Raw genomic sequence first — 24,081 nt, 5'->3', positions numbered from 1 at the left:
TCGAAGGAGAATAGTATTGTTCTAAGTTTGTGAAATTAGCAGTTAGTCATGGTAGGAGGGATGAACTATACTTGTTGAGAGATGTGTTTGAGGTTAAATTCATGTTGGGAGATGCACAAAAAAGTTCATTTCCCCCTCAGTGCCTCCTCATGTTTAATCATACTGAGTTGATGAAGCTATAACTTCATTTGAAAAACAAAAGAAGTGACACTTCAACTATTTTAAAATGTATTTTTCATGGGTATATTTTTACTGGTATGGCATCAATAATATCTACATTTATTCTTATAAACTTTTACTCTTTATACTAATTGTTGCACTGTCACAATTTAATAGTCTTTTTGTGGTTTTAATATGTATGTTGTCATGGATGATCTGTGAGTATTAATTATAGTCTAAATGTTACTCGCTTTTACTTTGGATTGTTACTCATAATTTATTTTTCAGAGTTTGCTTGTGTGATGAAATACTAGATTCAGCTGTCACAAATCAAAATGTGAATCAAAAGCTCATTGATTTGTTTGAAGTAGGTTGTCTGCTATTCTCACTAGGTTTTTTTTCATCTTTAACAAAACCTGACAAAAACAGCTTCAATAGTAGTGTAGCTGATCAGCAGGTAGGTCTGATAGTCTGGGTTTCAATAGTTGTATTGAATTGGAGAGTTACTTATAGGGTAGTCATTTTTTAACCTTGCTATTTTTATTTTTCCCCACAGTTGGTCTAATTTAACCTTAAGCTTATACTTCATATCCAATGCCTGACCACTTTTTATCTTTTACTTAAATCACTCATCCTTAAGTTATTCCTTTATTAGCTTGAAAAACCCATATATTTCTAGTTAAAATGGTCTGAACATGAAAATTCTCCCATCACGGATGTTGGCTTACATATTTTAGGCACCAAGAAAGTCCTCAAAATGTCATGATATTCATGCAATGAATTAAAGTTGCCCAGATAAGTAGCTCTTAAGTCTTAAGTAGGTTGTTGTTGGTGTTTTTCCTATTTTGGGCTAGTCAGTTGATACAAGAATAGGATAGTGTAATATAGTTCCTGAAAATTATGGTGGTCAATTATAATCAATCTTTTTTCGCCTAGGATTTGGTAACAATTTTTATTTTTATAATTTTTTATATTAGAAAGGTGTAATAGCAATGATTTACCCATTGCTCAATTTATGTTGCTTTTGCTTTCTTCTTTATTTTCTAAGTAATCTTGTAGGCTAGGGTGTCCATGATTTTTGTCCATGATAGTATAGATCCTGTTAATTTATTTTATCAATTAATATATTTATTACTGTTTATGGGACCTCTTATCATTTGCAGGCTGTGTTTTTCACGGAGTTATATGCTTCTGAAACTCGTAAACTGGTTGAACGTCTCATTAATTATGTCATTTACAAGGTTAGCATTTTTTTGTTTCGCTGTTTTTTGAAATGTGTCACTGTGAACTTTATTCTGATTATTTATTAACAATGAATGTTACTAAAGTATATGTTTGTTTAGAATCATTTTATTATCAAGTCTATTGTGTCTGATTTATGGATGGGAGCTACTGCATTGATTAAGCATCTCTTTTCTGACCTCTCCCATTCTTTTCTTTTACTAAAGATATGAATTTTTGTTGATGTGTTGGTTTAGAGTTTGCTCCTAAGATTTTTTTTTAAGCAAGATTTGATTAGCAAGATTTGATTGAGCATCACACACACACACACACACACACACACACACACACACACACACACATACACACACACACACACACACACACACACACACACAGAGAGACAAACACACACAAAACTAAAAGCCATGCAAAACTGAAAATGCTTCCTAAACAGTTACCTTTTCCTTCACATTTTGTGTCTTCATTCAGGTTGTTACTCGGGTATTCAGGCTGACAAAAGTGTTGGTCAAGTTGTGAATATGGTTATATTCAGTATTATATTGTGAATTCCTAATTCCTTTGGCTGGTTAATGTTTTGAGTTAGTGGTGGATAATGTTCTAAGAGGGCTTCTAACATGCGCATCAGTTTTCCATGGAGCACATTAACCATGTCTATCATCTAGTGCTTTTTATGTCTTTTCCTTTTATTCACTTTCTTCTTGATACTGTTTCCAGTATAAACTTAGCGGCAATGTCTTTAGTCCTTGTGTAGGATAAAGAAAATTATTGTATATTCAATTAATTGGTTGAGGCATATATATAACATACCACTATTAATGCATGTACATTTCTTTCAATTAAAGGGTGAAAGTTCTTTCTATTTGTTTGTGTGTGAAATGGAAAGTAGATTTGACAGTGACTATGAGTCTATGAGTATGAGGTCTTTCTGAGTTTCACTCTATCACAAAACAAAAGGCTCAAATTAGATATTTTAGGCACTCAACTTTTTAGAGGTTGATACTTCAAACAACAGTAAATAAGTAATCCAAATTATGCTTGATATAAAAAAGAGCCAGGAGAGATAAAAGAGGGAAGTTCAAAGCGGTTAAGATTAGCAGAATTTAATGATGTCATTCTGCAGTTGTCAGTCATGATAGTTTTCTTGTTTTTTTCTTTGACTACAAATTATTTTGTGATAGTGCTTTCTATTTTGAAGTAAAAAAATTTGGACAACTAACCTTCTATTAAAAAAAGGTTAAAAATATTAGACACAAGAAGTAATTGAAGGGATCCAAATTGGTCATAAGGCAGTTTGGGAAGGGATAAGACAACTAAGAAGAAAAATCCAAGACAGAGAGATATAAGAGGACATGTACCAATTCTTTCACCGAGGCTTAGATTAGATGTAACAATTCTTTCACATGCCCTTAACTAAACTTATAATCAATAATAATTTATTGTACCATTGAAATTGGTTTGGCTTTCAGTTCTTTTAATGCCATTACTCATTATATCAACTCCAGGTGAAGCTGAATTAGTTTGTTGTAGTTGAACTTGGTTTGTCCATTGGCGTTGTTGTGGAAGCTGTTTCATTATATAAAGTCCAGGTAAAGCACATTGTTACTACTTGTTATATATACATGTATATGTGTAAAGCTGATTAGCCAATCACTTATGAATTATCCTCTTTAAAAATTGATTTTTTCAAAGCTGATGTAAGCTATTTTAGCAAAGGTTATCAAATAGGATCATGGCTTCTCCACCTGCCTCCCCTCATCCTCCTCCTCCTCCTCCTTCCAACGCATCAGCTTCGTCGTCTGCCGTGAAGCGGACACGCAAAGTCTCACGTCTACAATCCTTGTCTACCAGACCACCTGGTGCTGAGAGACTAGTGGTCCACGTTGATCCTGCTACCAGAAAGGTCGACGGTCCCCATAGGAAGAAATTAAGAACATATTTAGGGATTGTTGCACGTGATAAGGTGGATGTCACGTACGAGAACTGGAAGGAGGTCCCTACTACTCAGAAGGACTTGATTTGGGAGGATATTCAAGTATTTTTCTTTTCTTATTTGATGTTCTTTAATTAATACACAAAAAATACATTATTGTAACAAATAAACCTTATTTTTTATTGTCAGGCGGAATTTGAAATCCCAAAGGCTTCTGACAGTAAGACGAAAAAGAAGTTACTTCAGACTGTCGGCGAGAGATGGGGGCAGTTTAAATCAGACCTCACGAGGAAATGGGTCCTTGCAGCCGATCAGGACGGTGTAGACGACACTGTCTGTGAGAAATACGACATAAGCAAGGAAAAATGGGCCCAGTTTTGCCAGACTCACAGAGACCCTTCTTGGGAGGTATGTACCTTGCCATTTAAGTTGTTTTTCAAAAAACATTAACTTGTTATAATTCATTGTTGGAATTTGAAACGTTATTGTTTTATTTTTGCAGGATGTGCGGAAAAAGGCACAGGTGATCCAAAAATAGAACACTGCCCCCAACATTTTGTCTCGTGGGGGTTATGAAAATTTGGAGCAGAAGCTTCTGACTGAGAAGACCAAGAAGAAGCTGGAGGAAGCTACACAGTCATGAAGCATTGATGGCGTCATCGACCCTCCATCCCTTGTCAGACGCCACGTGAAGTGAAAGATGGCCCGCACAAAGAAAACAGGGAAGATGACGACTGAGGCCGCAAAGGAAATCACTGAGAAGATCGTAAGTCATTTTCATCTAACCATTAGAATTATATTTCAATATTTTGTGAATGCCATGTACAACTATGTCTTTTCTGTGCAGGATTCCTTTGAGGAGCAGGCGACATAGGGATCCTTCGTCCCCCATGGACGTCAGGATGTTCTCACCACTGCTATTGAATGTCCAGAGCACCCTGGACGTGTCCGTGCTGTTGGAGCCGATGTCACCATCAAGCATTACTTCGGATCGGCTCCACGGACGTCCCGCAGCTCTTCCTCACTGCCTCCTGAAGAATTGCAGCAGCTGACCCAGCAAATCAGGGACTAGCTAGAGGAGTCGATCACAGAAAAAGTGACTCGGCAGCTCATGGCATCGTTCAGGCATATGCAGTCCCAGTTTCAGTCCCAGATGCAATCTCAGGGACTTGCACTTCCTCCGGAGCCTCTGGTTGGTCCCTCAGGTCCTCGAGTAAGCACAAAGGAGAGTTGTGTTGATGCCTCAGGAAACGATCCTGAGACGGGTGACTCAGATAGGTGCGGCTTGTACATTGAAGCAAATCCTGCCTGCCTGGTTGCCCTGGGGAGAGTTTATGAGGGATCCACTGTTGTTCATAACACTCCTTTGTTGTCTGGCCAAGTAAAGGTGGGTGTGGAGGAGGTTAAAGATCCAAATGCTCCAGTTCCTCTACCCATTGATGAGGTTTCCTTAGTGGGGCAGACAATTCACACCTTCCTTGCTTGGCCGACACATCTGGTCAAGTCTTTATCACAGCAGGTACTTTACTCTTACTATATGTTTCTTCTTTTTCAATTAATTCATTCAGTGTGCCTCAAATTAGGCCATTTAACTTTGTTTCATGAACAGCCTGTTGTGTCTCCGGCAAAACCACCTCAAAAGCCGGATCCGGAGGTCGATGATCCACTTTATCTGATGACATTGACCATCCCAGAGATTTTCTTGAGGCCTTACCAGGTTACATGGGATGCCACCGTGTTCGAGGTCTTTAATCCAGACTTCCCGCTCTACATAAAGCACGAAGACCTCTCCGAAATCGCACACGGTGGTCAATGTCTTAGCATATCAGTTTTACAGTTGTGGATTCTGTAAGTCATTTTTGATTACTTTTAATTACCTAAGTTATTGCTTTCAATTCATAAATATTTAACTTTGACTTAACATAAACAGGCATCTGACTGAAACAACTATGCGAGCGGGGAATTCTGATATCTATGGATTCCTTGAGCCATAGTCCATTCAGAGGTCTGGGCAATCGCAGTTTGAGACTGAAAGTTACATAAAGAGTTAGATGCAGAGTTCAAAATGCGATGTCTACCTTGGAGCCTACCTGAATGGGTAAGTTACACAAAATAACTGAATTTAATTAATATTTACTAATATACTAACCCATATTCCTCCCCACTGCAGCGGACACTAGCAGATGGTGGTCATCGTGCCTAAGGAACACCTAGTTGTCTGGTTTTGTTCATTGCATAACAGGCCAGACAACTACCTTAAGGGGATAATTAACAGGTCAGTGTTCTTTTAAATGCATTTGCATTCAAATACCTCAACAACACCATTTTTAATTGTGACTTCCCTGGAACAGTGCTTTAAAAGGTCTTGATGATGCTCCACAGCCTAAATCAAAGGCTCCTGCTAGGTGGACTATTGTCAAGGTACGTCATTTACATAAAACTTCCACTTATATACACTTCCTATTTGTCTGAACACTAATTGTTTAATTAATATCCAAATTTCATTATGCATTTAGTGTAATAGACAAAAGGGAAGTACTGAGTGCGGCTATTATGTCATGCACTGGATGTCCACCATCATTTTAGGAAGTTTCAGGAATAACTGGGAAGCAGTACGTTTATTTCAAACAAATTTGATTTTTTTTTTCTAATTTGTACTACATTATTAACTTATTATCATTTATTTTAACGATCCTAGACCATTGGAGCCAGAGAGATTAAAGGCGCTGCGGATCTAGTGGGCACAGTATTATCTCCGAGTTAGAGATCAGAGCTAGGAGTTATGGACATTAAGTTTAGCTTAGTTTACTTTGGTTTAACATTCTTGACATTTCCTATGTAATTTCAACATTGAATTCATTTGTTGATAGTTGTTCATAATAAATGAATTATTCAATGTTTATTGTGATTAAAACTGCTTGAAAGCATAATAAAATGTTTATTTGCTGTGAATTAGGTCTGAAATTGCATTTTACAAGTACAATTTTGGGTTTATTGTAAAAACAAAAAGTTTATATAAAAAAAAAACTTGAAAACAACATCGGTTATTAACAAAAACCGATGTTAATATAGTAAACAACATCGGTTATTTAGAAAAATCGATGTGAACATGCACCTTAACACCAATTTTTCGAAAAACCGATGTTGGTTATTTCAAACAACATCGGTTATTTATAAATAACTGATGTTAATATACAAACTTTAACATCGGTTATTTATAAATAACCAATGTTATATATAACTAATTACAACAAAATAAGTGTAGAGATGATGGATGTCTACATCAGTTATGCATGAAAAACCGATGTTAATATATTAGTTAACATCGGTTTTCTATAGAAAACTGATGTTAATATATTACATTAACATCGGTTTTTCTAGAAAATCGATGTCAACGTGCATCATGCATACACTTATTTTGTTGTAGTTCTTTGTATATAACATCGGTTATTTAGAAAACCGATGTTAGCATTTTTATGTTAACATCGATTTTTCAAAACTGATGTTAACAATAATACATTCAACATCGGTTTTAAAACCGATGTAGAATGCCTTAAATAACCGATGTTGAAAGTGTATTTTCTAATAGTGCATAAAGCTACAGGAGCCACAGGAGGAAGAAGGAGAGTATTCAGAATAGAAAAAGAACTAGATATTTTCTTCTTATTCCTTCTATAATGCGCTATCCTATATATAGGCACTTGTAGGGCACCAAAAGATAAGCACTATATGAAAATACAAATATTATAATGGGAAACAAGCGCTAACATCAACCCGACAAGCATGAAGAAATATAATTGCCTAATAGCAGACTGCTACCCATCACCCGACAAAGACATGCACTAAATAACAAAATTCTAACAACGTCCAGTTACACTTTTGGAACATCAGCACTTAAACGTAATTGCGAAAACATTGCAGAGGTGTGACCTTCCTCTCAGACCTTCTGTGCTGGGCTTCATGCATGTTGATTGGTCCATCACTTTCAGCCCCTTCAAAATCACATTGTTTGCAATGTGATATTCCTCCTTTAATGAAGCCCAATCTTCCCAAGATGTGTCATCAACTGGTAAACCAACCCATTGCACTAGCACTTGTAAATGAGGTCCATTGTCTGTGTCTACCCAAGGAGTATTGAGGATAGTTTGAGGGGTGATGATAGGATAGTTGTCGGAGTCCTTTGCAAGTAATAGAAGTGGGTTGGGTTCAGTTGTCGCATCATGCAAGAATGGCTAGAGGAGTGAGCAATGAAAGACAAGGTGGATACGTGAGTCCTCCGGAAGAAGAAGCTTGTAAGCCACAGTACCTATGCGTTCCAAAACCTTGAAGGGGCCATAAAAACATTTGGTGAGCTTGGACGGAGTTTGACTATAACCCAGTCACCTCCTACATAGTGTACTTCTCAACGGTTATTGTATGCAAAATGTTTCATTCGAGCTTGTGCTTTTAACAATTTATGACGTAAGCTATCAAAAATTTCCTCCCATGTGGTGAGTAATGTGTCCACTGCCTCCACTGAAGAAGAGCCTATGATATACTGAAGGATTGTCGGTGGTTTCTTGTCGTATGTGACCTCAAATGGGGAGGTGCCAATGCTAGTATTTTTGGAAGTATTATATGACCACTTGACCCAAGGTAAGAACTTACCCCACGACGATGAGCGATGATGAACGAAGGCATGCAGAAATTGCTCAATTATGCGGTTCATAACCTCGATTTGGCCATTGGATTAAGGATGATAAGCTGAGCTTAAGCGTGACTTTGTGCCAAATAGCTTAAACAGTTTTTTCCAAAACTTGCTAATAAACAAGGGGTCTCTGTCGGAGACTAAGCTCCGAGGCATGTCGTGAAGCTTGGCAACTATGTCCAGGAAAAGGGTGGCAACTTGATAGGCATTATATTGAGATGGAAGAGGGCCCAAATGAATACCTTTGGAGAACCGGTCTACAACCACCAGTATTGTGGTGTTTCCTTTATATGACGACAATCCGACAATGAAATTGAGTGATAAGTCCTACCATGGCCGAGCAGGAACAGGTAGTGGAGATAACAATCCTGTTGGTTTCCTGGTCACATATTTGGTGTGTTGACAATCGAGGCACTATGCAACAAAATTGCGAACGTCTTATCAAATAGAATTCCAGGGGAAGTTGTCCTATAGTCTAGCCAAAGTTTTTGTCACACCCATATGACCGCCTGTAGGTGGGGAGTGGAATTCATGCAACAAAATTCTAATGAAGTTCAGTTTGTTAGGCAACCAAATGCGACCATTTTGTAAGACTAACCCATCATTGTAAGTCAGAGTAGGATGATTGGTTGGGTTCTCCTGTAAGTCTCATCGTAGAGCACTAAACTCGGGGTTATCAACTAGATCTCCTTTCAGTTCATCCATAAAAATGAAATGTAGCATTGATAGAGTGAGGAGCATTCCCTTGGAATGGTCAGAGGTACGACATAAGGCATTTGCGACCACATTGGAGTGTCCAGAGTGATATTGTATGATAAAATCATATCCCATTAAACGCGTGAGATACTTCTATTGCTCCGGTGTCTGGATAGTTTGAGCCATTAGTTCCTTGAGACGCCTATGGTCAGTGAGAATAAAAAAGGGATGACCCAATAGGTATTGTCTCCATTTTTTATGGCAGCTGTTATGGCGCATAGTTCACAAACATAGATGGAGGCTTAAAGAAGCTTAGGGCAAAATTATTTACTGGAAAAAGCTATGGGGTGCTTGTTTTGGGAGAGTACTGCACCCATGCTAGATCCTTAGGCATTTGTTTCCAGGGTGAAAGGTTTAGAGAAATTGAGTAGGCATAGCACTGGGGCTGAGCTAACTGCCTCTTGTAACGCATGAAAGGCTAGCAGGGCCTACAGTGACCAGACAAGGTGTTCCTTGGTCAAGAGATGAATCAGAGGGGTTGCTATGGTAGCATATCCTTTGATGAAACATCTATAAAAACCTATGAGACCCAAAAATCCCCACAGGGTTTTAAGGGAGGTGGGTCGTGGCCATTGTTGAATGGCAAGTATCTTGTCAGGAACGGGTTGAACACCGGTAACGGATACCACATGACCCAAGTATTCAATTTATTGTTGGGCAACACAACATTTAGATAGCTTAAGGAAGAATTGATCATCTTTTAGGATCCGAAAAGCGCAATCCAAATGTTGAAGGTGGTCTATGAATGTTTGGCTGTAAATTAAAATATTGTCAAAGAAGACGATAATGAATTTACGCAGAAAGGGTTTGAAGGTGGTGTTCATCAATGCTTGGAATGAAAAAGGAGCATTGCAAAGGCCAAAGGGCATTACACGGAATTCGTAATGCCCTTGGTGAGTGCAGAATGAGGTTTTATGTACGTCGTCCTCGCGCACAAGTTTCTGGTGATACCCATGCAGCAAATCGAGTTTGGTAAACCAGCTTGCGCCACCAAGCTCATCCAACAACTCATCAATAGTTGGAATCCGAAATCTATCTTTAATAGTAATGGCGTTTAATGCTCTATAATCGACACAAAAAAACTAGGAACCATCACGCATCTTGACCAATAAAACCGACGAGGAGAATAGGCTCTGATTGGGTCTGATGATACCACTGTTCAACATGGCTTCGACCTGAGTCTCAATCTCATGCTTTTGAAAATGGGGGTATCTGTAGGTTAATGGTGTGGGTAATATCGCGGGGTGGGGGTAAAGTGGTTGGTGGTTGGAAAAGGCTATGATGCCGGTGAAGTAGGGAGATGATGGTTGAGTCTTGGGTCAAGGGTTGTGTTTGTTGGTTAGAAGGGAGCTCAGGGTTCATGAGGCGGATGTGGAAAAAAGCATTAATGCCATCTGTTAAATCATCTGTTTGAGTTTATGGTGATTGATCTCGCGAATGGTGTCATCACATTCACCATGCAGTTCGATGGTCCTGTTGTGGTGCTTGAATTTCATAGTCAAGTCTACATAGTCCGTCAAGACTGGACCCAATGACTTAAGCCATTGCACACCCAGCACTAGATCAGCTCCACATAAGGGTAGAACATGAAGATCTATAGTGAATCCATGTCCCTGGAGCTGAAGTGAAACGTGCTTTCAAATATGCAAACATTCGATCTCGATACCATTGCCAATCTTAACACGTAATGGTGGAGTAGATTGTGTGTATGGTGACCAAGTGTTCCTAGATGAAGTTATGAGTACTACCTTCGTCCACCAAAATGAGGACTTTCTGGTCAGAGATGGACCCTATCACGCGTAACATTTTCGGTGCCATATGCCCTGAGATGGAATAGAAGCTAATTTGAGTTGGAAGTGGATCATCGGGTTCCTGTGCAATTGGAAAAGCTTCAATAGATGGCATATCTTCTGGTGAAAGTTCATCATCATCAGCTATCAGTAGAAAAAGTTTGGAAGAGCAGCGATGGCTGCAAATGAACTGCTCCTCACAATTAAAGTAAAGTCATTTCTCTTTGCATATGGCTATTTCTTTAGATGAGAGGCGTTTGAAAGGTATGGAGGGTTTTGGTGGTGTGGGTAATAAGGGTGGAGGTAGGAGTAATGGTGGGGTTGGTGAAATATTCAGTTGAGGGGGACAAGGTCCGATGGAACGCAAAGAGTAAGCACGAGGGTGGGTTGGACGGCATAAGTCACGAAACTTCTCTTCCTGAAGCTGGACGAGAGCAATGGCTTAACTAAGGGAGAGAGGTTGGAGTGCCTGGACTTCCCATCGTATTTCCAATGAAAGGCCGGAGATAAAACAACTTAATAAAAAAGGAGGCAGAAGGCCTATTATTTTGTTAGCCAAAGCCTCGAAGTCGGAGAGGTAGTCACTTACGGAACCTTGTTGGATGAGTTTGAACAAGGAACCAGTGGGATCATCAAAGTGAGAGGGCGCAAAGCGAGACTCCAGAGCTTGCAGGAATCCAGGCCACAATGTAATATGGTTGTTGCGTGACATACATTGATACCACGCGAGCGTAGGTCTGTCCATGTAGAATGAGGCAATCGTCAAGCCTTCATGGTTTAGCATTGCATGATAATCAAAGAACTGATTGATTTTGAAGAGCCAACACACCGGGTCAAACCCATCAAAACATGAAACTTCGAGTTTCATGCGGTATGGCTGCATGGACGGAGAAATGGAAGAAGCAGGGGAGTGTGTGGAAGATGAGATCGGAGAATGGTGAATGTACTCCATAACCGCTAGTTTCTGATGAAGGTCGTTGAGCTTGGTTGACATCGATGCTTGAGTGGCGGCGAGCTTGGCTATCGCATCCTCTAAATAATCGAGGTTGGATTTGGAGCGAGTGGATTCCACCATGATTTAACTCAATGAAAGCACCAGTGTTACGTAAAGCTACAGGAGCTACATGAGGAAGAAGGAGAGTATTCAGAAAGGAGAGAGAACTAGATATTTTCTTCTTATTCCTCCTACAATGTGTTATCCTATATATAGGCACTTGTAGGGCACCAAAAGATAAGCACTACACGAAAATACAAATATTATAATGGGGAACAAGTGCTAGCATCAACTCGACAAGCATAAAGAAATATAATTGCCTAATAGCATACTGCTACCCATCACCCGACAAAGACCTTCACTAAATAACAAAATTCTAACAACGTCCAGCTACGCTTTTGGAACATCAGTACTTAAACGTAATCGTGAAAATGTTGCGGAGGTGTGACCTTCCTCTGAGGCCTTCCGTGTTGGGCTTCATGCATGTTGACTGGTCTATCATTAATGCTTTGTTTGGTTGAGTAGAAGTTAGGATCTGGATTCTCTCCCATTAGAAATATTTGGAAAGTCTCTGATTAACAAAATACTCACCGTTAGATAAGATGAGTGGTTGGGATGGCTACTTTTTTTCTTTCCTTTAATACTCGTCGCTTCATTTAAAAGTCTAAGTCCAGTTAATAAAAACACGAGTCATTGCTACAAGTGCAACAAGTTGCCTTTGATGTAGATCAAACTCCTCATCTTCATGAAAACTCTCTCTGCTCAAAACGTATATCAAAACAAGCATGTTCAATTCTCATATTGTTGTCTGACCACACACACTGAAGATTTAACTCAACCAAACAATAGGATATCAAGCCAAATAAGGACCAAAAGCATCGACAACAAAGTCTATAAATCGTAGTAAAAACTCCACAACTTACGCTTTCTGCTACCGTTGTTGCCCTATGCTCGATGTTGAGGAAGTCCTTAAACTAAGGACCAAAGGCATCGATAACAAAGTCTATAAATCACAGTAAAAACTCCACAACTTACGCTTTCTGCTACCATTGTTACCATATGCTCAACGTTGAGGAAGTCCTCAAACTCTCCTACAACTTCATTATGTAAGCCATGAAAATCTTCCACTAGAGAGGGCGCCATTGTAACAATTACCAGCCAAAGAGTCGCAATTTGGGAAGGGTGAAAATTTAAAATTAGGTTTGGAGCTTCTTTTAATGAAACAGTGTGTATAGGAAAGACAAAGAAGTAGTCATGTTTGAGAGTTTTAGTGAAATAGTGAGTTTAATACGATAAATCTAATTCACTCTTCCCATTTAATGGTGTGTATTTTGTTAATGGGAGACTCTCCAATTTACAAGGATTCGGTTCCGAGAAATTAAGAGGATGAAAAGAGATAAAAATATTTTGATTTGTTTGATAAGGAAAATCAAGGTAGAAATAACTTAAAATTTGTATTCTTTTCATCTCTTTTTTTTTATTTTTCTTTAACTAAATACTTTTTTATGTTTATTTTATTTCTCACATAATTTTAGTCTTTTATTCTATTTCTGACTATGCTATTTTTCTCTTCCCATCCAAGCAAGATGCAAATGGAATATGGTAATATTGCAGTGTTGCTATTTTTTTTTTCTTTCGATGGAAAGATAAAGTAAAATCGTTTATTATCATGTCACAACACCTTTTTTCTAGGTGATTTAAGAGCTCATTATATTTAACACAACATAAAAATAATAAGTGAGGAAAAAAATCCATAAACTTTGGACTAATAGTTTTTGGAGTATAAGTGTGAGGTGAAGTCTTATATCGAATAGAAGTCGGAAAGTTGAATATCATATAACTAAGAAAAAAACTCATAAACCCGAGCCTTAAATTTTTGGATTAAAGTGTGGTGTCAAGTTCCGTTATGTGATTGCACATGACTCATTGGTGTAAATTTCCTCGGTGTTTACTCCCGTCAATTCTCCAACAACTGATATGATGAGGAAAACATGATGTGTCTCACTTTCTCTCTCTCTCTTTTCATAAAAAAGAACTCCTTTAAACACTTATTTGTTAAACACATCTCTCTATTTCTTTTCATTTTTTCTGATGATTTCATTCTCTACAACAGTAAGCAGTATGCCTATTTTAATATGCTGGCGAGTTAGGTTTCTTCTTCTTCCTCCCACAATGAATGACACTTCAGCCAACAAACACTACTAGAAAAAGGCTTTTCCACGACATAGTTTTTAAGACGGATTTGACGCAAACGTCTTAAAAATATATGCGGTGGCATTTTTGTAATTTGAAGCTTCCATACAAAGACGGTGTTACTCAAACCCGTCTTAAAATTAGTTGTTCAGGACGGGTATCACAGCACCGTAGTAGAAAACTGAATGACATTTATTTCATAAAATAAATTATTTTATTTAAAATAATTTAAGACGGTGTGAATATGGACCGTCTTTGAAGCTAGGAGAGACAACAACGGTGATTTGATAGACACCGTCTTTAATTGGTCTAATTAAAATTTAAAAATAATGCCCGTGTGCGTCTCTTCATCTGCGCCTTCGAAGGTTCTAGATCCAGAAGTAGTTGTGAACAAAGAAGAATACCAAGTGTTTGACGAACTCGGGCGAGGCCGTTTTGGCACTGTGTTTCGCTGCTTCTAACATCGAGGACTGCGGCGGCATCAAAATGGAGGCCTTGGAGGTTGGTGGCGTGGTGGTGGTGGTTGTCGCCAGCGAGGAGACGGAAAAGAAGCAGCCGCTGGAGAAGAAGTCATTGTCGTAGTTGTCGGTGAAGAAGTTGCGGAGTGCGTCTATCCGGCGAAGAAGAAGGAGTTGGACAGCCTACGCGCCGAGATGCCGGTGGCACTGGCGGAGTGCGTCGTTACTCTCTTTTACTTCAATTTAATCGATTACTTTCAATTCATGCGCGTTGCAATTATTAGGTTTTATATTTCCGATTGATTGCGCGTTGCAATTTAATCTATAATTTAAATATTAATTATTAAATTATTATTTTTTTTTTGCAGAGGAGATCGCGAAGCTGTTTCCGAACCTGTTCGGGCAACTGTCGGCGGCTTTGGTGCCGAGCGATTCCCACGCGCCGCCTGTAAATCAGAAGTTGAAGATTGGCGTGGTTCTATCTGGTGGTCAGGCTCCCCGCGGTCACAATGTCATTTCTGGAATCTTCGTAAAAGGACAGTGTTATGTTTTAATTTGAACGTTTGATCTTGGTTTTAGATTACCTGCAAGACCTTGCAGAAGGAAGCACATTGTATGATTTCAGGGGTGGTCCAGCTGGCATCATGAAGTGCAAATACGTTGAACTCACCTCAGACTATATTTGTCCTTACTGAAATCAGGTTTATTTTTCTATAAGTGTAGTTTTGACCCAATTTATTTTTTTCATTGTTCTTATGATAATTTATTACTGGTATATTTGGAGCTTCACATATTCCTTTGTTTATTCGAATATGGTTGTGTGGAATAAATATTTTCCTTTCACTGTCATGCTGTTTGTATTTCTTAACTTCTCAATCTGATGCTGTAAAGTTGATGCATATGACTTGCCTTTTATTGGTGGCTCATGCATGTAAATGTTTTCAATTGAAGTATCTTGCTATTGTTTCAATTTTTTCCTAGAAATAATAATCATGAGATTGAAACTCCAGAGCAGGTTGGCCTATTTCTCTGTAGATTTGCTATAAAGATTGATCATATGAACTCTTGTACTGTTACACATCTTCTTCAAGTATGGGGAGTAATTTATTTTACATGTACAGTTTAAACAAGCTGAAGAAACAGTGCAGAAGCTAGACTTGGACGGCCTTGTTGTTATTGGTGGAGATGACTCGAACACAAATGCATGCCTCCTTGCTAAGCATTTCAGGTTTCTCTGAAGGGAATTTTAATTTTGGCATGATCTGCATCCAGGAACAGGGACCCCCTCCCCCTCCCAATTTTCTATTTTTTCTGAAGTCATGTATGTAGTAGGCTTTAGCATTCAGGTCCATTATTTTGACTTTTAGTTGATGCAATTAAGCATGTTTGGGTCTTCAACCCTGTTAGATTTATTTTTTCTGGATTTGTCCCTAAAACCATTGATGGTGATTTGAAATGCAAAGAAGTTCCCATAAGTTTTGGGTTTGATACAACATGCAAGGTGAATGAAGCTATGCAGTCAGCCTTCTCTGTGCATTTATTATTATGTGATTAATAATGGGAATATACTAGTATATAATCAGAGAGCTTTTGAGAGAATCAAGTGAATTGCATTTTCTCCAGCAATGCAGTCAACATATTTCTTATAATATTATTTCTTTAACCTTGGATTTTGTACATAATTTGTTTTTGTCGTATGTGCTAGCTGATATTTCATATGATTGTATATATTCTCGGTATAAAATGTATTAGCTTGGTGTGCATATGGAATATCCAGGGGCAGGGACAAGTTCAAACACAAGGGTTTGGAGCTGGGCTTAATATAGGTCCTGATACAAGGGGATGGGTATACATGTTTAATTATGTTCTGCATTTTCTGTACTATCCACAAAGTTTGAGACATAATAGAAAGATTATGAAGTTACATGTTTATAGATAATGCTTTGGGAAATCTCCCATTTTGTCCCACCCAAATTTGTAAAGTTACACTCTTTCTAGTTTCTTTTACATTATTACAAGCAAGATTATGAAGATTGAATAACAAGAGTTATTGATGTTTTTCAGATTGAATTACAAGCAAGTGGGAATGAGAACATTATTGAAAGTATTCTCCTTAGTTGGCTCATGTTGGAGTATTCTCCCTTCTTCCTCGGTATCTTCTAATGGCTATGTGGTGTTATCATTATAGAAAGGTAGTAATTCAAATTTCAACGAATTCTATGTTTATCAAAAATAAAATATTATCAACAATATAATGATCTGGTAAGGATTAGTTCTAAATTATTTTACTATATGGCTGCTTTGATGGGGATGTCTGCCAGCAATGCATATAATCAAAATTCAAATCAATGAAAGAAACTAAAAGATTATTGCATGATTTCTATATTGTTATAGTATCTGTCTAAATATTTCAAATAATTTATATTCAACTACATTTTCTTTTTTAGATGACTACGTACCAATCTGCATTTAAAACTTGTCTTAAAATAAGCTGTTGGATATAAAACTTTGGCAAACTTACACGGTTTAAAACTATAAGTATCTACTCTTAAAAAAAAACCATAAGTATCAATCGGTCAATTTAATCTTTAAAATTATAAAAATATTATTTTATTATTTTTGTATATGAATATGTAAAAGTGTTAATTCTAGAAACTAATTTGTCAATTTAATCAATAAAATTATAAAAACATTACTTTAGTATTTGAAATTATAACAATAAAGACTAAAATGATTAGCATTTGGTAATTTCAAAAATTGAAAAGCTATTTTTATATAATTTCAGAAACTAGATTAACTAGTACTTAAAATTATGGAAACTAATTTTGATGTATTGTTATTTTTATATTTTTTATCAAGAATATTATTTCCTTTTGCTTGTGTGAAGTGCCAAAGTTCATATTAAGAGAGAAAGAGAGAGAGATAGAAGGGAAAAAAGCATCAAAGATCATGAAACCCAACTTTTCCTTTTTATCTAAGCTTTTGATACTGCAATATCTATCAGTCTTATGCATTTCTCAGGAATTTGATTTCTTCTACTTTGTTCAGCAGGTAAGTCATGATGAGTTCTGCATATTATAACGTTGAATAGTTTAGTGTTTCATTTTCTTTCTTTTTTATTTCTACTGGATTCATTTATGTATGTCTTTGTGTATTCACATTTTATTCTGATTAATTCTTCACGTATCATGCAGTGGCCAGGAGCATACTGTGACACAAAGCAGAGCTGCTGCTATCCTAAGACTGGGAAACCTGCTATCTATCATATTTTGGTGCTAGAGGTAAATTGTCTTGCCTCCACGCTCAAAGTCTTAAATCTCACTGTAATTTTACCTAATACATTATCTTTTTCATTTCACCTTTGGGTTTAAAATTGAATGATGAGACAAAGTCATTATGTTGGTTAATTTATATATAAATAGGCACCATGTATGAATATGTCTAGAAAATAAAGCTTTCTACATCGGTCGTAAAAGGACCGATGTAGAACATGTGATAAACAAAGTCGTTTCTATGCAGGCAGTGATGATCGGTCATAAAAGGACCGTCGTAGAACACGTCATAGAAGAAGTCGTGTCTGCAACACCACCGATGTAGAAAATCACGTGTTTCTAAGACGGTCCTTTTACGACCGTCGTAGAAATTCACCCTCTACAACGACACTCGTTTCAAAGACGGGCGTCCACCGTCTTTGAAATACGTTTTCCACCAATGTAAAATGGGATTTTTCTAGTAGTGAAATAATTCATATATCTCAAATATTATGTAAAATGATCCATCTCAAAGAAAATGATTTCACAAACAAAAATGGCATCACATAAATTTTCAACAAAAAGGCACTGTTCAAATAATTAGCCGAACACAAATACATTTGCTACAAGTGCAACAAGTTGCCTTTGATGTTGATCAAACTCCTCATATTCATGCAAACTCTTTCTGCTCCAAACATATATCAAAACAAGCATGTTCGATTCTCAAATTGTTGTCTGACCACACACTGAAGATAACTCGACCAAACAATAGGACATCAAGCCAAATAAGGACCAAAAGCATATCGATAACAAAGTCTACAAATCGCAGCAAAAACTCCACAACTTACTCTTTCCGCTACCATTGTTGCCCCCATGCTCGATGTTGAGGAAGTCCTCAAACTTTCCTACAGCTTCATGAGGTAAGCCATGAAAATCTTCCACTGGAGTGGGCGCCACTGTAACGATTACCAGCCAAAGAGTCGCACTTTGGAAAGGGCCAAAATATAAAATTAAGTTTGGAGCTTCTTTTAATGAAACAATGTGTATAGGAAAGACAAAGAAGTAGTCAGGTTTGAAAGTTTTAGTGAAATAGTGAGTTTAATGTAATAAATCTAATTCACTCATCTCATTAGTGGTGTGTATTTTGTTAATGGGAGACTCTCTAATTTACAAGGATTCGATTCCGAGAAATTAAGAGGACGAAAAGAGATAAAAAAATATTTTGATTTGTTTGATAATAATTAAGAAAAATCAAGGGAGAAATAACTTAAAATTTGTATTTTTTTTATCTTTAACTAATTTTTTTTATTTTATTTCTCACATAATTTTAGTCTTCTATTATATTTCTGTCTATGCTATTTTTCTCTTCCCACCCAAGTAAGATGCAAATGGAATATGGTAATGTTGCTTGCTATTTGTTTTTTTTTTTTTTTGTCCTTCCAGTGGAAAGATAAAGTAAAATCGTTTATTATCATGTCACACCTTTTTTACTAGGTGATTTAAGAGATCATTATATTTAACACAACATAAAAATAATAATAAATTTTTTCATAAGTGAAGATAGTTTTAGAAAACTTATATTAATTTAAAAAAGATCTTTTTATTTCCTCTTTAAACGAACAAAAAGAAAAAATCATCATATTTTCTTTTTTTCACCCATATAGAGATGTTAAAAAAGTTTTCAAAATTATTTTTTAAAATTCTTAATAGTTTAAAAAATACAATAATTATAGAAATGATAAGGAATAAAAATGAGTAATTAAAGAGAGAATAAATAAATTGGAATGAGTTTGGAAAGAAAGCGATAAACCCAGTTGCCATGAATCCATGATCCCCTTTCCTTCCTTCTTCCTCTAATTTTCTTGTATGCTAAGACTTCCTCGTCATTGATTATTATTCGCATCCAACGCCGTCAGCATAATTTGTGTATTCCCCTTTGAAAGTTGAAAGAAACAAAAACCCACAGAACCTGCGATTTCAACACAATTAGGTTTTCCCTTCAATGGCCGCTAATTCCCACAGAGTGGGTTCTTCCTACGGCGGCGCTGCCCCTTACCGATCAAGGTCTCTCTCTCTCTCTCTCTCTCTGTTTGTCTTCGAATTCAATTCATGATATCTATGGAATTAATTGCATGTATTGGATATTGCAGAGATGGGCTTAGCACCCGTCCCGTTGGTGCCTCGGAGGAGATCCAATTGCGAATTGATCCCCTGGACTTGGACGATGAGATCACCGGTCTTCATCGCCAAGTTAGAAGGTTGAAACATGTATGTATCTATTCACTTTGTACTTGTTAATTCTTTGTTTTTGTTGGTGGGCATGTATGAAATTTCAAAAAGGTGTTACCTTTTTTTATGAAGTTGAGACCTTTTAGTATCTGAAATATGTTTATCACGGGAGTGGAGTGGATGCATTTGAAGAAATGAGGTTTCGTTGATAAGACAAGACTCAAACCCGATTCATTGTTTAATGGAATTTTGAACTCTTTGCCTCTTAAACAAGTAGATGTCGGTTGAAGACTTGGAGGTGTTACATTGTATGATGTATGAAAACTGAATTCAGAGCAAGGTTTTAAAAATCTGTCTACAGCCGCAATTTTTTATTTCAACCTAAGGTTTTTTTGAGGTCTCCAGCGTGACCACAATTGTAGCCGCATCGGTCACATTTGTCAGTAATTTCCTGCAAAATCATGGATCAAATAAAATTGAATCTGCGTCTGCGACCACAATTTAAAACCTTGATATAGAGAACTTGGACCGGTCATGTTTAAAAGCCAAGATTTGAGGTTAAATAAGAATAGCAAAATTTTAGACAGGACATAACTTTTTCAACATGAATTAACCCAACTATGAGTTACAGCTAATAGTGATTGCTCTTATTGTATGATTCTTTGTTTTATGTGAATTCGAAGGTAATCCCCTATTGGCAAATTATACTGTTGTTCCTGTGTTGTGTGAGATCACTAGTTCACTATTTTTCCTTGCTTTTTGGTCGTGTACCTGCTGCATACCTTCTATTTTTTATTTTGAAGAATGGGAAAATTACATTTTAAAACTATTCTCTCTATTTTATTTTGTTTGAATTCCATGATACTAATAAGGGTTGTGGACAAGGCTTTAATTTGCAGTTGGTAGTGATTGCAGTTTTTCCGCAATCTTTGATATTGCAAAATATTACAAACAAATGCAGCTGATGTCGCTGCAGTTGAGGTTGTGGTGGAGGCCTGAAAATCCTTGATGTAATTGCGGTCCTGGACCATTTTTAAAAACGTAGTTCTGAAAACAACCCAGTGTTTTGAATAGCCGCAATACCACTATTGTGTTGCGGAATTCCTTGGATCCACGATCGTGACTCCATCTGGTATTGCAGCCATTATGGATGTGGTGGTTGTGGCATGCGTCCTGCATCCTCTTGTCATCTCAGCGAGTCTCCAGCCAATTGAACCTTTTGAGTTAATATTATGCCAATTTTATGCATTATATTTTTATTTGCATACAACTTTTTTATACATATATAATTGATATATATCATATATTTCAACCGCCTATGCAACTTCCGCTCTTTGGCCATAATGCTATTCACTATATAATATAGCAGATTATTGGCTTTCCGCAATCTGCAATTGATAACACTATGTTGTAGTTCCTTTACAATACTCCAATACACTGAAACAACCAGTGGCTGTAGATTAAATCATTAAAACCTAAGAAGCACGGATTCGGACACCTTTGCGCCTCTTGCTGTTGTCGAAAAATAGCTGACGTGTCCGTGTCCGGTTGTTGGATGTGTCCAATTGCGTGTGTCTGGCGTGAGTCCAACACGGGACACACCGCTGAAGTGTCGTGTCCGTGCTTCTTAGATTAAAACTTGAAACTCAGAAGGGAAATAAAAAAAAAAATACATTTTTTGGTCGCTTAATTCTTGGAAAGAAATGTGCATCTTCTTGGCTCCCAAAAGGAATTTGTCAACGGAGAGAACCTTATGAATATGCTTGTTGTATGTATGCTTTCTAGCTTTTTCTCCCCTTTCCATAGAACAATATTTACTAGAATAATAATTGATGCATGTATGCTTGATCCTGTTGTAAATGATAAAAAAATTAAGTTCAGTTTCCAACTACAAGTTATACAGTGTTCTGTCCGTGCAACTTGACTTGTATTATATTCTGCTTATTATTCCTTTTATTCCCGCTAGTTGGATGAAATTATATGCTTCAAAACTCATCTTCCTCTATTTTTTCTTTTCCTTTTCGTCTTCCTTTGTTCTTATGCTACTTCCAATATTTCTGGTGCAGGTTGCTGAGGAGATAGGAACAGAAGTGAAGTATCAGAAAACTTTTCTTGAAGAACTGGTACATAATTTCTTGCATAATCTTTGCTTCTCTTAGTTTTGTTTTTCACTAGTGTTTGTCCTGTTTGTCACACAGGGCACGTTTTAGGTTGAGAAGTGACACATGCAACTAGATATACCCAATTTTATTAGCAAATTTCATTAAAATAATGCTTATAATTTTGATATTGATTATATTTATAATTTGAAAGTTAATATGCCCGAATACTACTTTCCATACAAAAAAAAAAATGCGAAAATAAAATATTTAAAGCAATCAATATTCGAGAAAAGGAGGTAATTTATTGCAATTTAAAATCGGATTGCTAAATTATGATATAAAATTCAATATCAAATAGATGATATATCTGCATCTAAGTTTTGTTGTATATAAAATTCTTCTGATAGTAATATGGTGGTGCCATATATATATATATATACACTACTACTACTACTACTAATAGCCTATTACCTATACTAACTCTAATGTTGATACTATTTTCTTAATTATTTGGGATCTCCCTCTAGATTGTGGCACATGTCGAGGCAGTAATATATTGTCCCCACAAATTTAAGTTCTCTGCAAGGGAAAAATGACTAAAATTCACCGTGTTGCCGGAATTAGGCAAAATGAATTTACGATTGAAATTTTGATGTCTTTAGATTTTAAAAGCTGAATGCTAACTGTGGCAGAAAACGTTTCTCAATCAGAAAATTATGGTCAGCTTGTTGTAATTTTAGGATTGTTAATTTAAAGGAAAAGAAAACCATGTCAAACATGCTGCTATCCATATTTTGAACCTTTACTGTCTTTAACAGAGTACACAGGAAAAATCTTATGGCTGGCTGTTGTTGCATGTTGATTCATAGGAAGAAATGCTAGAAACAAACTTTTTTCCACTCTTTTGAATACATCCCTTCTTATTAGTTGAAGTTTATTAGAAATTACAAAATTTTGTGGTCTCATCTAATTTAATGACTCATAATTTTGTAATTTCCAATAAATTTGAACCATTGGTAGAGTATGTGTTAAAAGGAGTGTGTTAAAGAGTGTATTGATAACTTTCCTCTTCATAGTAATTAGTGGCTTTATCTCTTCTTTAGCAGGAAAATGTTCAACTGTCTTGTTAACATTTTTGCTTTATCTTTTTCAATGCAGCAAATGACAATGATAAAGGCTCAAGCTGGAGTGAAGAATAACTTAAGAAGATTGAACAAGAGCATCGTCCAAAGTGGTTCAAACCATATTATTCATGTTATTATTTTTGCTTTAGTTTGTTTCTTTGTAGTATACCTTTGGTCCAAGATGTTCAGAAAGTGATTCACAGCCCAGCAGCTTCTAGATTGAAAGAACTCTACTAAAGGGCTTAATCCGTCAAATCACATGATAGCAGATTTTGTTATAAAGAAATGGCTCCATAATCCTTTGGAGTTTTCTATTAAAATGTATCTGACTTTTGAGATATGTTTATTGGATATATTGCGTAGTTAAAGTAGTAATTCTATTTGAAAAATGATGAATGATTTACGTGCTTAAGAGTTTGCGGTGTTATTTTTCTCAATGAATGTCGTGATAAATTAAGTATAGAATGAAGTGATGTTTATGCATTACAATTCATGATTACAAGGGGCGTTGTCTTCTCAACTAAGGGCTAACCGTAGAAATTTCGAGGCGGTAAATTTTATATTTAAGTCCTATTTTAATGTAATTCATTAATTTTCATTTTATTTCTAATTTTTGAATTACAAAATTGTCCCCTCTCTTGTCTTTTTCCCTACTCTCTTTCTCTCTTTATCTTTTAGCTTTGCTATTCTTAGCCGGTCCCAAGCCCGGATAAAAGGAGAGGGTTGTGTTAGGCTTTCGACAGCCAACGTAAAACTTTGTCGAATCTCTATGACATGGATCAATTACGTAATAATGTGAATGCTAGGTCGTTGCCCGGAAGCAACGCGCTGTATGGCTCGAGTACAGTGTCAAAAGAGCAAGGACCGATGCATCGCCGTCCGGATGTAGTGAAAAGTAAGCAAGGGTTCCCACATTTTCGTGAACGGGTGTGGGTAAAGAAGCTAGTTCATGACAGGAGGATTCGCTTTGGTACATGGAATATAGGCACACTTACTGGAAAATCTACGGAAATAGTGGATGTTATGGTGAGGAGGAAGATCAATTTTATGTGCCTACAAGAAACTAAGTGGACAGGTGAAAAAGCGAAAGAATTAGACAACTCGGGATTTAAGCTGTGGTATACGGGAAAAATCAGATCAAGAAATGGGGTAGGGATTATTGT

General features: G+C 36.8%; 1 protein-coding gene and 1 long non-coding RNA gene across 2 annotated transcripts; both read left to right on the top strand.

Annotated features, from left to right (window-relative positions):
- The first annotated feature begins 10,908 nt into the window (after window positions 1-10,908).
- On the top strand, window positions 10,909-15,635 carry LOC114383096. Its single transcript, XR_003660399.1, has 3 exons — window positions 10,909-10,918; window positions 15,210-15,227; window positions 15,334-15,635. It is a non-coding gene; the product is annotated as an uncharacterized LOC114383096 (long non-coding RNA).
- Window positions 15,636-19,246: 3,611 nt separating this feature from the next.
- Window positions 19,247-23,332, top strand: LOC114383182 (bet1-like protein At4g14600). Its single transcript, XM_028342793.1, has 4 exons — window positions 19,247-19,527; window positions 19,614-19,731; window positions 21,759-21,815; window positions 22,953-23,332. Exons 1-4 carry the CDS (start codon window positions 19,466-19,468, stop codon window positions 23,112-23,114), a joined length of 399 nt encoding a protein of 132 aa, XP_028198594.1. The 5' UTR covers window positions 19,247-19,465; the 3' UTR covers window positions 23,115-23,332.
- Window positions 23,333-24,081: the final 749 nt, after the last annotated feature.

The sequence above is a fragment of the Glycine soja genome, chromosome 14, assembly GCF_004193775.1.
Source record: "Glycine soja cultivar W05 chromosome 14, ASM419377v2, whole genome shotgun sequence".
NCBI classification, from domain to species: domain Eukaryota; kingdom Viridiplantae; phylum Streptophyta; class Magnoliopsida; order Fabales; family Fabaceae; genus Glycine; species Glycine soja.
Note: the sequence above shows the minus strand (reverse complement) of the source record. Positions and strands in the feature narration are given on the sequence as shown.